General features: G+C 44.1%; 5 protein-coding genes across 5 annotated transcripts; 1 reads left to right on the plus strand and 4 right to left on the minus strand.

Moving 5' to 3' along the window:
- Positions 1–94: 94 nt before the first annotated feature.
- MGL_0814 (uncharacterized protein) lies at positions 95–1,276 on the minus strand (the record flags this gene model as incomplete). Its single annotated transcript, XM_001732169.1, has 1 exon — positions 95–1,276. The coding sequence occupies one exon, from the start codon at positions 1,274–1,276 to the stop codon at positions 95–97; it is 1,182 nt and encodes a 393-aa protein (XP_001732221.1).
- A 667-nt stretch (positions 1,277–1,943) lies between these two features.
- On the minus strand, positions 1,944–3,587 carry MGL_0815 (uncharacterized protein; the record flags this gene model as incomplete). Its single annotated transcript, XM_001732170.1, has 1 exon — positions 1,944–3,587. One exon carries the CDS (start codon positions 3,585–3,587, stop codon positions 1,944–1,946), a length of 1,644 nt encoding a protein of 547 aa, XP_001732222.1.
- Positions 3,588–4,378: 791 nt separating this feature from the next.
- MGL_0816 (uncharacterized protein) lies at positions 4,379–5,653 on the minus strand (the record flags this gene model as incomplete). The annotated part of the gene is made up of 1 exon (XM_001732171.1): positions 4,379–5,653. The coding sequence occupies one exon, from the start codon at positions 5,651–5,653 to the stop codon at positions 4,379–4,381; it is 1,275 nt and encodes a 424-aa protein (XP_001732223.1).
- Positions 5,654–7,087: 1,434 nt separating this feature from the next.
- Positions 7,088–8,104, plus strand: MGL_0817 (uncharacterized protein; the record flags this gene model as incomplete). Its single annotated transcript, XM_001732172.1, has 1 exon — positions 7,088–8,104. One exon carries the CDS (start codon positions 7,088–7,090, stop codon positions 8,102–8,104), a length of 1,017 nt encoding a protein of 338 aa, XP_001732224.1.
- A 2,031-nt stretch (positions 8,105–10,135) lies between these two features.
- MGL_0818 (uncharacterized protein) lies at positions 10,136–11,317 on the minus strand (the record flags this gene model as incomplete). The annotated part of the gene is made up of 1 exon (XM_001732173.1): positions 10,136–11,317. One exon carries the CDS (start codon positions 11,315–11,317, stop codon positions 10,136–10,138), a length of 1,182 nt encoding a protein of 393 aa, XP_001732225.1.
- Between the last annotated feature and the right edge of the window lie 1,961 nt (positions 11,318–13,278).

Here is a 13,278-nt window from a genome sequence, read left to right on the forward strand (position 1 = left end):
TCTATCGCTTTAACAGTGCGTGCCTGAATAGAGTACAAGCGACCGTGGAAATAGAGGAAGAAAACACCGTGAGGATAACGTTGTAAGTGGTAATTCAAGACTTTTTCCGAAAAGTTGATGTCAACTTGTGGTACAGGATAAAAGTGGAAATGACCAAATGATAAGTGAGCATAGACATGTCGCAAATAGGACTGCGGATTCCCTCAGTCTTTATATTACGTCGAGGGAGAGGTTCCGACGGATCTGTGCTCCATCCAGATGATTTGGATAACAAATTGAGTCCCACAGGCACACTGCCCTCATAACCGAAAATTTCCATGACTTTAAGAACCCTGGTGGGAAGCAACCCTAAGATCAGACTAATGCATCCAGAACCAAGATAGATACCACTGCGGAAATCTTCATCAGACTTTTCTCCACCGTTCGAGTCTTCCCAATCGATGAACTTGAGCAAACTTCGGTATTCACCATACGCTGCGCGAAGATGAAATGCTTCCGATAAGGAGCCCAAAAAGTCACCAGAGTATGCAATGCCCAACACAGCTTTTACTAACGTGCATTCAGATGAAGAAAGCTCGGCATGTTTTTCTAACGGTGTCATGGATGAAAGCCAGGACACAGATGCACCCGAACCACGGACGAAGCGACCAAATGATGTGAATGCAGAAGCCTTTTTTCGCAATAAACTTGCCACATGTAAAGCATCTTTACAATGTGAGATAGCCGTACCAAGGTCCTGGTGTTCAAACGTCATAATTGCCTTGATTGAGGATAAGAGTGCAAATCCAACAGCGTAATATAGGCGTCTCTCAGAGCGAGGCTCAATTATTTCATACGCCTCAATCATCCTGCTACTCAAAAACAAATGGAGAGCGCCTCGTACAACTGAAATATCCTCAAACATTTCCTCTGTGGATTGAAATACATCCGAGAATGTTAATTTCGACATACGTGCTGATCGTTCCTGGGCATTGGTGGCGAAGAGTTGAGAATCAAATTGCTTTGAATCTTTACTTGGCACAAATGATTCAGCTTGTCGCGTTAAGCCTTCAGATTTATGTATCGGATCACATCCCCCTTGCTCATGAAATGTTTGCTTGGCTCTCGGAATTGCAATTTGCTCATCAGGAAATTCAGGTGCATCCACGAACTGGTCCGTTTCTGGTTCTCTTTCCTCGACAGAGAGCCGGTGTGAGATGCGACGAGATGTTCTTCTGTCTTCAGGTGCTTCATCAAATTGGTAGTTCCGGTCAAAGGCAGTAGAAGAGGTTCTCATGCGCCGAGAATTCCTTCGTGGCTCTCGAGTTTGTGAAGTTCTCCTATGTTGCGAGTCATGACTTCTATTAACTCGACTCTCACCAGTCAGCTTCCGTTCAGCATCATGTATCCGAGAAGACTTGCGAGTGCTCGATCTTCTTGTTTCAGTCGGTTTTAATGCTTGATCCGTCGCTGAAATTGGGTCGGCAATACTAGACAGTCTCTGAGCTCGAGAACGAATTACATCCTCCGCCGTAAGGCTCACTCGTGTACTATAATCAATTTGCTTGTCTCGGAACGATGCACGCTTGTTACGGATTTGCTGTGTTGAAGATGACATGACACCGATCTCCAGCTTTCCTAAATGTGCAACAAGCAAGACTTGGTTTGATGGCCTGTATAATGTTGACCTCCACGTCCCCAACACGCCCGAATGATCCAACGCCTCACCCCCACGAAATCATGGAAACACCAATCACAATCAACAAGATGTTCAAGGCAGGAATGTCGTGCAGCTTCCACTTGCAAAATTAAGTACCAAGATAAAAAACAGTGATATCAATGCCCTTTCTAGACTATCTCTGCGCGAGGCAATATTTCAACAAGATGTAAAACAAATAAATGTGTCGAAAATATAAACAAGACTGAGTGCTAACGAGCTGTCGTGTATGCGAAAGCGAATGTATTTACGATTTAAGCAGCTGGTCTTCGGAAATTTGACCGAGCATGTATTGAATGATTTTGTAGGATGGTTTTGGTTTGTATGCAGCGACCATGTGGCTGGCGCCATCGACCGTAATGAATGTGAGCTTACGCTCGCTTTGATAAGTGCCAGTTTCTTCGTTATCCACCATAACCTTCTGGGTCGGTGGCCTTTGGAAACCCTGCTTGCCGCCCCATGTCATGTTTTGGATGGCAAGCGCACTTCCGTTCGGAAGCATGATGTAGTCTAGCATACCGTGCAAAATTATGGTGCGGTTACTCTTTTCAATAACGCTTGGCAAGACCGTGTGCAATGGGAACTCTGTCTTTGACTTTTGCATGGTTTTGAACCCTTTTGCTTGGGAGCATTGCACGTAGGTCACATTGTCAGCGTGGATCAACGGCTTCACGGAAGGGTTCAAATTGAAATAGTTGTTCTTGTATGTCTTTTCAGTCGTAATGTTTTGCCCCATCGGATTCAGGGGGCATGGCGCTGATGAAATCACATAGAAGGGTGAGAAACACGGGTTTGCTTTCTTAGCCATTTGCTTGAATGCTGAATAGACCGAGTCTGATTTATTGAACCTTTTTGGAATAGGAAGCGGACCCTTTGGTGGGTAGTTGAGGTGTGTATCAATGTACTTGTTGATGCCTATTTTCTTGGCCTTCTTTTCAAGAGTTTTCATGTCCTTCTCTGTAATGTTCATCTCTTTATAATGTTGTCTAGCAAATTGCATGGCAGGCAACTCTTTGCCAACCAAGTCGTTCATGAAGAAAGCATCAGACAAATTAATACCTTGCAAGTTGATACCAGCCTTTTTGTTTTGATCGGATTCCTTATAAATTTGATCGGCAATGAAAGGAATGAATTTACCAGCATAGCTTTCACCTGCGAGCCAGAGCCTTTTGCCATGTAGCTTGGGGAACGTGCGATACAGAGAAATGAGGAATCCGTTGAATTCCTTCGCAATTTCGATCATGGATTGGTTTTTGGCCTCACCATGAGAAAACCCTGTTCCAACTGGCTGGTCAACCCACAACATGTTGGTCAAGTTGGTCCAAGAGTATTTGTTAAGCTCAGCCTTGCCTGTAACATTGTTAAGTTTGACAGGACCCTGTTCACCTAACACACCGCTTAAAGAGGAACATCCTGGACCACCATTGAAGAAAATAATGAGATCATCATGGCCAACCTTTTCGGTAGCAGGGAACATCCAGAAGTAGATTTGACGCGTTTCATTCGGCCTTTGACTCACGGGTTGGTATCCTCCCCAAGAAGGTGGAATCTCAACAGAGATATTCGGGAGGCGAGTAGGGATTTCGAACTCCTCAGTTTCGTTTGAACCTAGTAACTCGCGAAGGGCGGATACATTGTAAGCAGATGACTTCGAATCAGACGAGTTTTCTGCCGAGCTCGTTATTGGAACAGCGGAGTTTGTTGTCGAATTCGATGAACTCAAAGGTTGAAAAGCTGAACTCGACGCTGAACTCTTTACTGAAGGTAGCGAGCTCGAAGCTCCATTCACTCGATTTGAGCTGGTAGGTGAAGTCGTTGAGTTTGAAACACAAGCAACAATTTGCAAGAAGATCGTACTGATCAGGATCAGCAAGTGTCCTCTAAATTGCATGGTGTCTGAACCAATCTGTGTAGGCACACAGCCTGAATGTTCAACCTTAACTGATCTGCGCTGTATTTAAGCAGACGTCCGGAAGATAAGCGGCCGACATGGCTGTGATGTCACCGATCAGTACAGGAATATTTGTCACTATCGTGTACTAAAGCCAATGAGTGGGGCCCCCCAAGACAGCGACCAAATCGAGTGAGTAAGTATTTTATTAAGCAGAACAAGTCTACCCATTGCCTGTACGCACAGTTGCCAAAATAGAAACAATCGGGAGTATTGAGTGGCTGAAGGGTTTGAATTATTTTACTTTAGTATAATTGATCCGCACTTTGGGACCAAGGACTAGCGAGAAAAAAAAGAGTAACACAGCCTACGACTATAATTGTTTCGTGCTAACGTAAATGCCGTATAATCCTAGATTTGCTTCCGGAGGTTTACTCAGGTAAATGAAAATGCGGAACATGTTTACCAAAAGTCTTGACATTTCACATTGTGTTTTTCTATTGCCCCACGCCATTTTCTTTTTTTGAAAAAAAAGGGATGCTTAAGCCAAAGCATCTGTTTTGGTCCCCGTGTCAATGCTATTTATTACTGTAGTCCGGATCTATTGTGAGAGTTCTAATTTTGAGCAAAGCATACCTGTTCATGAACTTTGAAGAGAAACACATTGATGTGTACGACGCCACGAAGCAAATCTAAAGCATTAACAACAACCTTGCTGTTACTGTACATGAAATATAAGATGATATTGAATGTTTAATTGATTCGAGTTGATGCTTCAAAGACTTCTTGCTTTATTTGGACGATGGTGAGAATCCCGACTTTTGTTTGCTTACGGGGGTGATCTGGAGCTTGGACTTAGGATTGACGCTCATGTCCTTTAAGGATGGGAGGCCTTTCGCCCTGATGTTCCCGCTGGTGTATTCAGCGAAAGATCGATAGCTGATATTGTTCTCGGCGTATGGATGAGATACATTCATACAAGCCGTTAAAGGAACGACATGCTTGTATGCTTGTTGAATTTTTGGATACATTTCCATGAATTCGTTCATGGTATCTGCGCGAATTTCATGGCTTAGAACCACAACACCAGAGCCATCCTTGCCCTTGTTTATGATATCTTCGTAATTACGATCGATCTTACTTTTCGGAAGTTCGCCCGAAGGTTTGATGTTCCAATCATTGGTGTCATCGGACCAAATAATAGTACGCAAGCCGAGTCCATCGGCAATTGCACGTACACGGTTGTCAACGTCGCCGAAAGGAGGTCGCCAGCATTGAGGCGTTACACCAACTACATCTTTGATGATTCGCATGGTGTAATAAAGCTCAGCAAACACTTGCTCGTCACTCAAAGTCGTCATGTAGTGATGCGACCAGGTGTGAACGCAAATGTCATGTCCATCAGCAAGGCCACGCTGTGCTTGGAGTGGCCAATTTTTTACATTTAATCCGATGTAGAAAAGACTAGCCCGAATTTTCTTTTCTTTCAAGAAATCATAGAACGCATTGTGCGAGCAATTCGGGCCATCATCAAAAGTGAGACCCCATGTACTTGGCTCTGGGCATGTCACGATATCATGTGACAATTTGCTCTTCTTGGGGCTTGTGCAGCGAGTGGCAGACCACCAGCAGTCTGGATCAGAGTTGGTATCATATTGGCTTAAGGCATTCGGTGACAAGCCCATATGGTCCTGCGTTCCCGCTTTGGGACTTGCACCGTGAGGAATTACACCAGAACTTTGAATCTCTTGCCAAACTTGTTTGGCCTGCTCGTCACCATCCACAATTGTAGCAATGGTGCCATCCCTGGGATAAGCTGAACTAAGCTCGGACGATTCCGGTAATCCATAGTAGGAGCATTCCTTTGTCGGATCGGATACTTTGGCCATTTGCGCAGCGTTCGAAGGCCTAGCGCGCGCCATGAAACGACCCATGTGATAATCACGCGATTCGAGCTTCTTGGCGCCATTGTCATGGTACACGAGGCCCGGACCTACATGCGCTGAAGCAAGAAGAGCAGACACAGAAAAGATAGCACCGCTCGAAACTGCACTAGTGAACCTCATAGCGGGCTAATGGGTTGAGGTCTCGGGATGCTTCGAGTTAAATGTAAGTTACACTTATGTAACTTATGGCATAGTCCATTTGAAATCTGGAACGTAGAAGATCATATGTGAAAAATCTCTTAACCAACCAATGCGAGTTGACCAAGACTAAGGCAAAAAACCGGGAATGGCAATAGAAAATGAAACAACAAATCTACTTTATACAGTGATAACTGGTTAAAATCCCATGCAATTATATAACCTCAGTCGACGCCGCTTGACCGGACGTCTCATACAATTGATAAAATGCCTGACATGACAACGAATAATATGAATGAACGGCATTAGGATAGATTCTAGCATGAAGCCTACCAATCCAAATGTCTTGGTGTTCAAATGGAAAGCGGTTCCTGAAAGGAGTAAAAGTAAAACATATGTGGATTACTAGACCAAACGAGAGTTGCTTTCATGACCATTTCACGGAGAAGCTGCGATATCTCGAAAGCCTTTTAATAAGCACGTTATCCGTCAACTATTGCGCGTATTTTTTCCCGATTGATAAGAGAAATGGTTCCTGTGCGTGAGGATGTTCCACGCAACAAAACGGTTTGTACAGACGCACAGTTTCATCTAATTGTCCGATAGAAGCAGAGAGTGAATCCAGTTAGAGAATTTAACCGGTTACTTTAGCAGTACAAGGAGAAATGAATACGCCCCAAAAATTGCATGCATTTCAGACAACGCATGCGGCATGTGATAAGAGCGAAACTGTTCAGAAACAACGAGAATCGAGTTATGTAACATTCAAATGACTTCAAGATCTACTCATGAGGGCATTTTTAGCTTCTTGTAGACATTAAGGTTCTTTGTATTGGAGTGGCAAAGATTATCCCTGAAACAATGTCGCTCAATAAGCATAACACAACTGATAATTTCCTGCTGTATTGTGCAGATGAATTAAGAGATCCTGACCATTGCATGCTCACTTTACCTAAGATCACGAATCATCTCAAGCGATGTTTATAAGCTGAACGAAATGATGTCATATAGCTACGCTCTCATATCACGTTCATGAGGCGCACAATGTCCTTGGACATATAAGCCAAAGGTCAATCCACCGGGCTGCATTGAATAATTAGAGCTCGAACTGACCATGTGAATCCACTTGGTTTAGATGATAAAAAAGTGATCTACAGGTGAGCTAATGACGAAGACAAGAGTGCATGACTTGATCATCCTAGCTCTGATTGAACAATCCAGCCCTAAACGACGAAGGTCATGTATGACACCAGACGTTTGACTAAGGTAAAGGGAAGGTGGTGTTTGGATAACCGCGGTCATGCGCGAAGTTTTGTCATCAGCCCGAGATTTGCTTACGTGAGGGCGACGAAACTCTAGTCCCATACAAGCTCTATACCGGCGATGAAGTGAACTCGAACGGTTCAAGTGTGTCTCATGTGTCCAAAAGACCAACTGGTAGCTGTGACCGGAGCGACAGGTTTTGTCGGGGCACACATCGTAAAGCAAGCATTAGAAAATGGCTACGCAGTTAGATCTGTGGTGAGGAGCCAGGAGAAAGGAAAGCAATTGCTTGAACATTTCCCGTCCTCAAACCATACAGTATCATTTGTCCCCGACATACGTGACAAAGAAGCACTTGAAAAGGCGTTTCATGGTGTAAAAGTTGTACAGCATGTGGCCTCTCCTTACACCATGGCATTTGATGACGCACGTTCAGAGATGCTGGATCCAGCCATTCAAGGCACTCTTGCAGTCTTAGAAGCGGCGGATAAACAGGGCGTCGAACATGTGATAATAACGTCCTCGTATGCCGCTATTAATTGCTATGAGAAGGGAGGCGCGATTCGTGACTATACATATACGGAGGATGATTGGAACCCTGCCACGTATGATGGTGCCGCGGCAAGTCCAAACAAAGTGTACATCTATTCTGCAAGCAAAGCGCTAGCTGAGAAAGCAGCATGGAACTATTTGCAGAAGAGGCCGTCTTTTGCCTTGACTACGTTCTGTCCTCCAGGAATAGTCGGGCCCATTGTCCATCCAGTCAAAGCCCTTGATCAATTAAATACTTCATGTGCGAACGTGTGGCGTCTAATCTCGGGTCAAACGAATGGACAAGTTCCACCCACACTGCTTCCCCAGACAGTAGACGTGCGGGATGTGGCAAAAGCTCATGTATATGCTATGTCGAACCCGCGCTCTAAGGGAGAGCGATTTATCCTTCGTGGGTACTACATTGACATGCAAGTAATCGTAGACTACCTACGCGAAATCTTCCCCAGTCATCGAGCCACGATTCCTGTCGGTGAGCCAGGTACCCGCAACCAGCCTGGCCCGGTGGCCAGACTCGATGCATCCAAAGCTGAGCGTCTACTTGGAATGACCTGGACAACGTGGAATGAAACTTATAAAGATCTTGCTACCCAGCTATGGGATATGTCAGAAAAATAGTGATGCAGTAGTCGCAGAGGACTTTTGACTTATTTTACTTGATGCATTTCGGTTCAATTGAACAAATCCGAAGAGTAGTAATGGTGGGCCACTAGCAGAAGAAAAATTGTGTGTCGTCTTATATCATGACTAAAGTTGGATCGTATCATGTAGATTATATCAGGCTGGGTATGAACAACAAGGATACCTGCAAGGTACAATCGCCATATATATACGGGTGAAAAGAAAAAAAAAAAACTTTATACATCCACTGTTACTTCCATCTGCCATCTATGGCATCATTTATGCCGCGTCGAGATTATGTTTTACTTAATGCATACAATTTGTAAAACATCGCACCGAGTTTCTTAGACATTCATCAGATATATAAATATCCTCCTAAAATTTTGCAAATCAAAGATTGCATGTAGGAATCGAACAAATAGAAAAGGATTTCTTCGAATCTTCGCGCTCACGTCATATAATTCTCATAAGAGACACCTGATTGTGAGCGAGGTCCAAGTGATATGTGTCGAAGTCTTAAAACGTCTGAAGCCTTTACCAAAATTCCAGAACTTTCTTCAGAGCACCGCCCAAAACCATTCCGAATGGGCCGTTGTCTTATGCGCCTTGAATGTACCAAGTGTACACAGTCGGTATTTCTATGCCCTTCCTTCTTGTTGACTTGCACTCGCGAAGCGCTATTGCGTTCAAATCCGCCTGATACTTCTCATCATCATGGCTCTTGAACTAGATGCCGTACAGACTTTCAAACAGGCACATGAGCTGAGGAGCCCCATCGAATTTAATGTAATATTATTTATTCATTCATATATTACTTCGAATCCCAACATTGTTGAAGATCCAAGTACACCGTACTGATGCCATTCTTCTTGGATTTTGTTGTATGTAAGGAACATGTATATTTACAGGGTTTTGTAGTATTTTCAAGGCCTATTTCAGTACTTGGCGATGATAATATCTATCGAAGATCAGCGATTTGTGTCACAACTGTTTCTACTCGAAGATGCGTTCTACTCGAGCAAGATCGTGAGTCTGGGAGCACCTAAGAGACAGTGCAACAAAGAATGAGTGTTAAGAGAACCATGTTCTTGCTTGTCGAAGAACTTGACTCTAGTGAAAGAGAGTGCGAGACAAAAGGGTGTCTCGTAGAAAAAATCCAGTCTAAACCTGTTGTCATACACTCTTTCCAAGTCGAAACGTAAAAGAACTGTAATGGGCATATGACGTCAGGACGCCATATCAACGAAGAAATAGATTCATTCGAGATATTCAAGACTGTTGTCGAACGCACTGTTGAGTCCTTAGGTAGGCTTCATGCAACTTTCATATGCCCAGTTGAATAACTCTTAAACAGAACCAGAGTAGAATGGTGTTCATTCAATTGGACGACGATGTGGAGATCTGTGCCTGAGGCATTTTAGCATAAATAGTCGGAGTCACAAATACAGCGGGGTTGGGCTGAGAGAGATAGTAGACGTATCTACAGAAAGAGAAGCAAGCAATCCAAGACTTACGTCCTCATGAAAAGTTTAAACCTGCATAGCTTATTACAGTGGCATTGCGTGAAGGCCGGACGCGTGTGGATTCAAGGTGCGGCTGGTCGCGTGGAGACGCACGGACATTAGTGAATCAGCGAGATTGGATCGATCGTGGCGCTCGTGGCATGTTACATTCTGGGCACGAAAGTAAGATGATTGCATTTTGTAGTCAAGCTCGATTCAGTACTTACGATCCGAAAGTCGAAAAGATAGAGCGAACATTCGAGGAAATGCGTGATACGATGAGGGTGACGCTTAACACTGGCTCAAGTGCCGCTTACTAAATATGTTGTATCCACGCCAACGTTCAATTTCCTGTAGCGACAGTATTAAGTTGGCTACTCGTCAAGAAATGATTTCAGAAGCACTAAAAATTGCAGAGAAAAGCGAAAAGGGTGGATACACGCATGATCATCTGCGTAATGATCTGCGCTCCTTTCTTTATCGAACCTTGCGAAAAACATCAATCTATCTTCACGATGTAAGCTACTCAGCTACGTAACGTAGGAACCTGGGATATCGTTTGGACCAGTAGCCATACTGCTTTGTGGCCCTTCTTTCTCTCCTTATCTTCTTTTTCAAAGCTCCTCTGGCGCTTGAGCTGCTCTGATGAATACTCACGGTCCAACTTGCCAAGCTCACTTTCTCGCTTCCTTTCTGCCTTGACCAAGTCTTCTATTTTACCCTTTCGATGTGCTTTCATTATATCTTTCTCCGCTTCTCGTTCAATCTTTGACTTCTCTTTTTCGTAATCTCTCTGGTCCTTGCTACGCTCCCGTTCGCCCTTCATATATTTCTTTTCCATCTTGCCAATCTGTCTAGGCGTGAATTCCCCTTTCGCTCTAAGGGTCGCGAACATCTGATCTGCTTCTGCCGGCGAAGGGCCCTGTTTCTCGAATGCATCAAATCGATCATCCATAACTTTGCGTTGTGTCCTTCTTGAGGTGTAAGCGGCTTGTTTGTTGCACAACTCTTTCAGCTTATTCGTTTGTGGGGACGGCGCTGGCACTTGGTCAGTCACTGGCGACAGCCACGGCATTAGATGAGAAAGCCGGCGCTCTTCAATAGACATCGTGGCTGTGACATGATCCAAAGGAGGCATCTTCGCCGCCTCGGGAGGAACATGCCCAAGACGCACCAAAGCATCGGTGGTGCACATCTGCACCGACAAGCCTCGTGGGTTAAAGTATTCGGAGTTCACGCGTCGAAGAAACGTCTCTCCACGGATTTTGCTTACCGCATGCACGGCGACTTTTGACCCTAGTGATGTAACAGCTCCAGCCATCTGCGCCCAGTGATTTGGAACAAGTCCAACCAAAGAACCCACTGCATCCAAAATCTGCAGTGGCACAAAATCCGCACACACTATATTCATGTTGTCAATGAACTCAACAAACTCCTCCATAGGTACATCATATTGTGCCAGCTCTGGGGCATAAAGTCTCGCGAATGGTGCACCAACGCGAGACTGAAGACGAGGAATTCCAACCGGACGCTGTAACGGGGTAAGTATGCTTTGGATGTGCGGTCGTTGCGTAAAGCCAAGTGCATCATTTAGGATCTTTCTTTCTCCTTGTTCATCAGATGATTTCGACTGCCGCTCGTACGGCACACGGCCAAACATTGGCGGCCACTTCATACTACGTTCTGAGAACGATAGGTAGTCAGACATTCGGTGTGTTGAGAGGAGATGCAGGTATAATAGGGCGCTATGAGCTATTCTAAGGTAAAATTATGAAGCAGCAATATTATTCGTACACCAAAATCCCGCATCATGTAGAATTTTGTGCGCTAATAACGGGATTAGGCTGAGGTTAGGATGCACCAATCACAAGAGTTCTTCGTACTATAAAAAAACGCATAACAAATTTTTGAGGGCAATTCAGAGTAAAAAAAAGCAAATGTGTCCTGTGTGTTATCATCACATTCTGGACGCATGTCAGAATCCAATCGCGCAAAATAAAAAAAAAAGGATGATGACCATAAAGCACTTGCATCACACTCCTATTCATCATGAAGTGGATCGGAAACGTCAATCGCGCGTCGCATATCTGTTCAACAGTCGCCAGAGAATTGGCGAAGCCCCGTGTCGGTTACACGTAGCACTTACGTCGACAAGTTGGACTTATTATAGGTTTCAGCAATGGAAGTGCGCTTTGGTGTTGCGTGTCATTGATTGTTTAGATGCGTGTTGCTTATTAATCATGACACGCCGGGCAAATGATACGACATCGCTGGTCATGACGTCAGCGTGTCAGAAATAGACGAAATTTTGCGCCAATTATCCGTACCTCTACCTTCCCTTACTGCCTCGAAGTAATTCTGGAGCAAAAGGGAAATATTGGACGAACACATTGTACCCTTGTTTTTCGGACGAATTCATGGTGCCTCTGAAGTGCATTTAAATGACACGGGCGATTATGTACTGTTGTGTTCGGGATTGGTCCTAGCACTACAGAAGGTCGATCTCGATCAAGGGATTCTAATATGTTTTATTATTCCAAGCCCAATATTTTATCTGTTGCACCTTTCCAGGCATGTGTATTTTAGCGATGCATCTGACATTGAAGCTTTCAAGATATCATAAAAGGGAGATCCTAGGAGGATGGAGAGTATTGCAACGCACCTGGCTAAAGCATGGAATCGATTATACTTGTATCTGAAGGTGCAGCCAATTCATACATGGGCGAATCCTGGAACTCGCTTAGATGATAATGCTAAATATACTAATAGATAATTATGATGTCGAGATTATTATCGCAAACGGACATTCAACATGCGCCGGACAGTGTACGTATTGGACATTTCATACGGTATCATGGGTGCCTTCAGCATGGCAGACGAGGGCCACTAGTATTCTTTAAGTATTAGGGAAAGAGGGAATGATAGACGCAAAGCTAGGGCCAGCGCGAAATATCTTGCGTTTCGATAAGAGACATGGGATCCATCAGTCCTTGAACGATCACCGTCCGTACATTGAAGTGGATCCATATTTTGGATATGGACCGAACCTGCAGGACACCTCGTAATCTTTTATGGCAAAATGAGACTATCGCAGTCGTTGCCGTGATATAATGTTGCTGATACATATATATGACTGCGACATTCCATTTTTTATTTCGAGGTTTACAACATACGTGCGCGTCATGTATATGAAGACCTATACGACAAAATAGGCAATTTGTTGCGACATGTCTATATAAGATAGAAACAAAAAGTGAAGTCTGAGAAGTGGAAGGATATGTGATGACGGAAAAACATAGATAGAATAGCGAATACAACAGGTCGAGGGGGAGCATAAAAGATGGGGAAGGAGGAGAATGGGGGAGCATAGAATAATAGAGAGGAAGAGGGACACGGACAGTGCGGGAATTAATGCAGAGGAAATGAAGATGTATGGTGGGATAGTAGGGTCGAACAAAGAGAAAGACCTTAATGAAAATGAGAGAGAAATGATAGAGGGAAGCGACTGATGGGGTTTAGTGTGTTAGTGTTAGTTAGTGTTAGTGTTAGTGTTAGTGTTAGTGTTAGTGTTAGTGTTAGTGTTAGTGTTAGTGTTAGTGTTAGTGTTAGTGTTAGTGTTAGTGTTAGTGTTAGTGTTAGTGTTAGTGTTAGTGTTGTTAGTGTTAGTGT

The sequence above is a fragment of the Malassezia globosa genome (genome assembly GCF_000181695.2).
Source record: "Malassezia globosa CBS 7966 chromosome Unknown mgl_sf_1.2, whole genome shotgun sequence".
In the NCBI taxonomy this organism is placed as follows: domain Eukaryota; kingdom Fungi; phylum Basidiomycota; class Malasseziomycetes; order Malasseziales; family Malasseziaceae; genus Malassezia; species Malassezia globosa.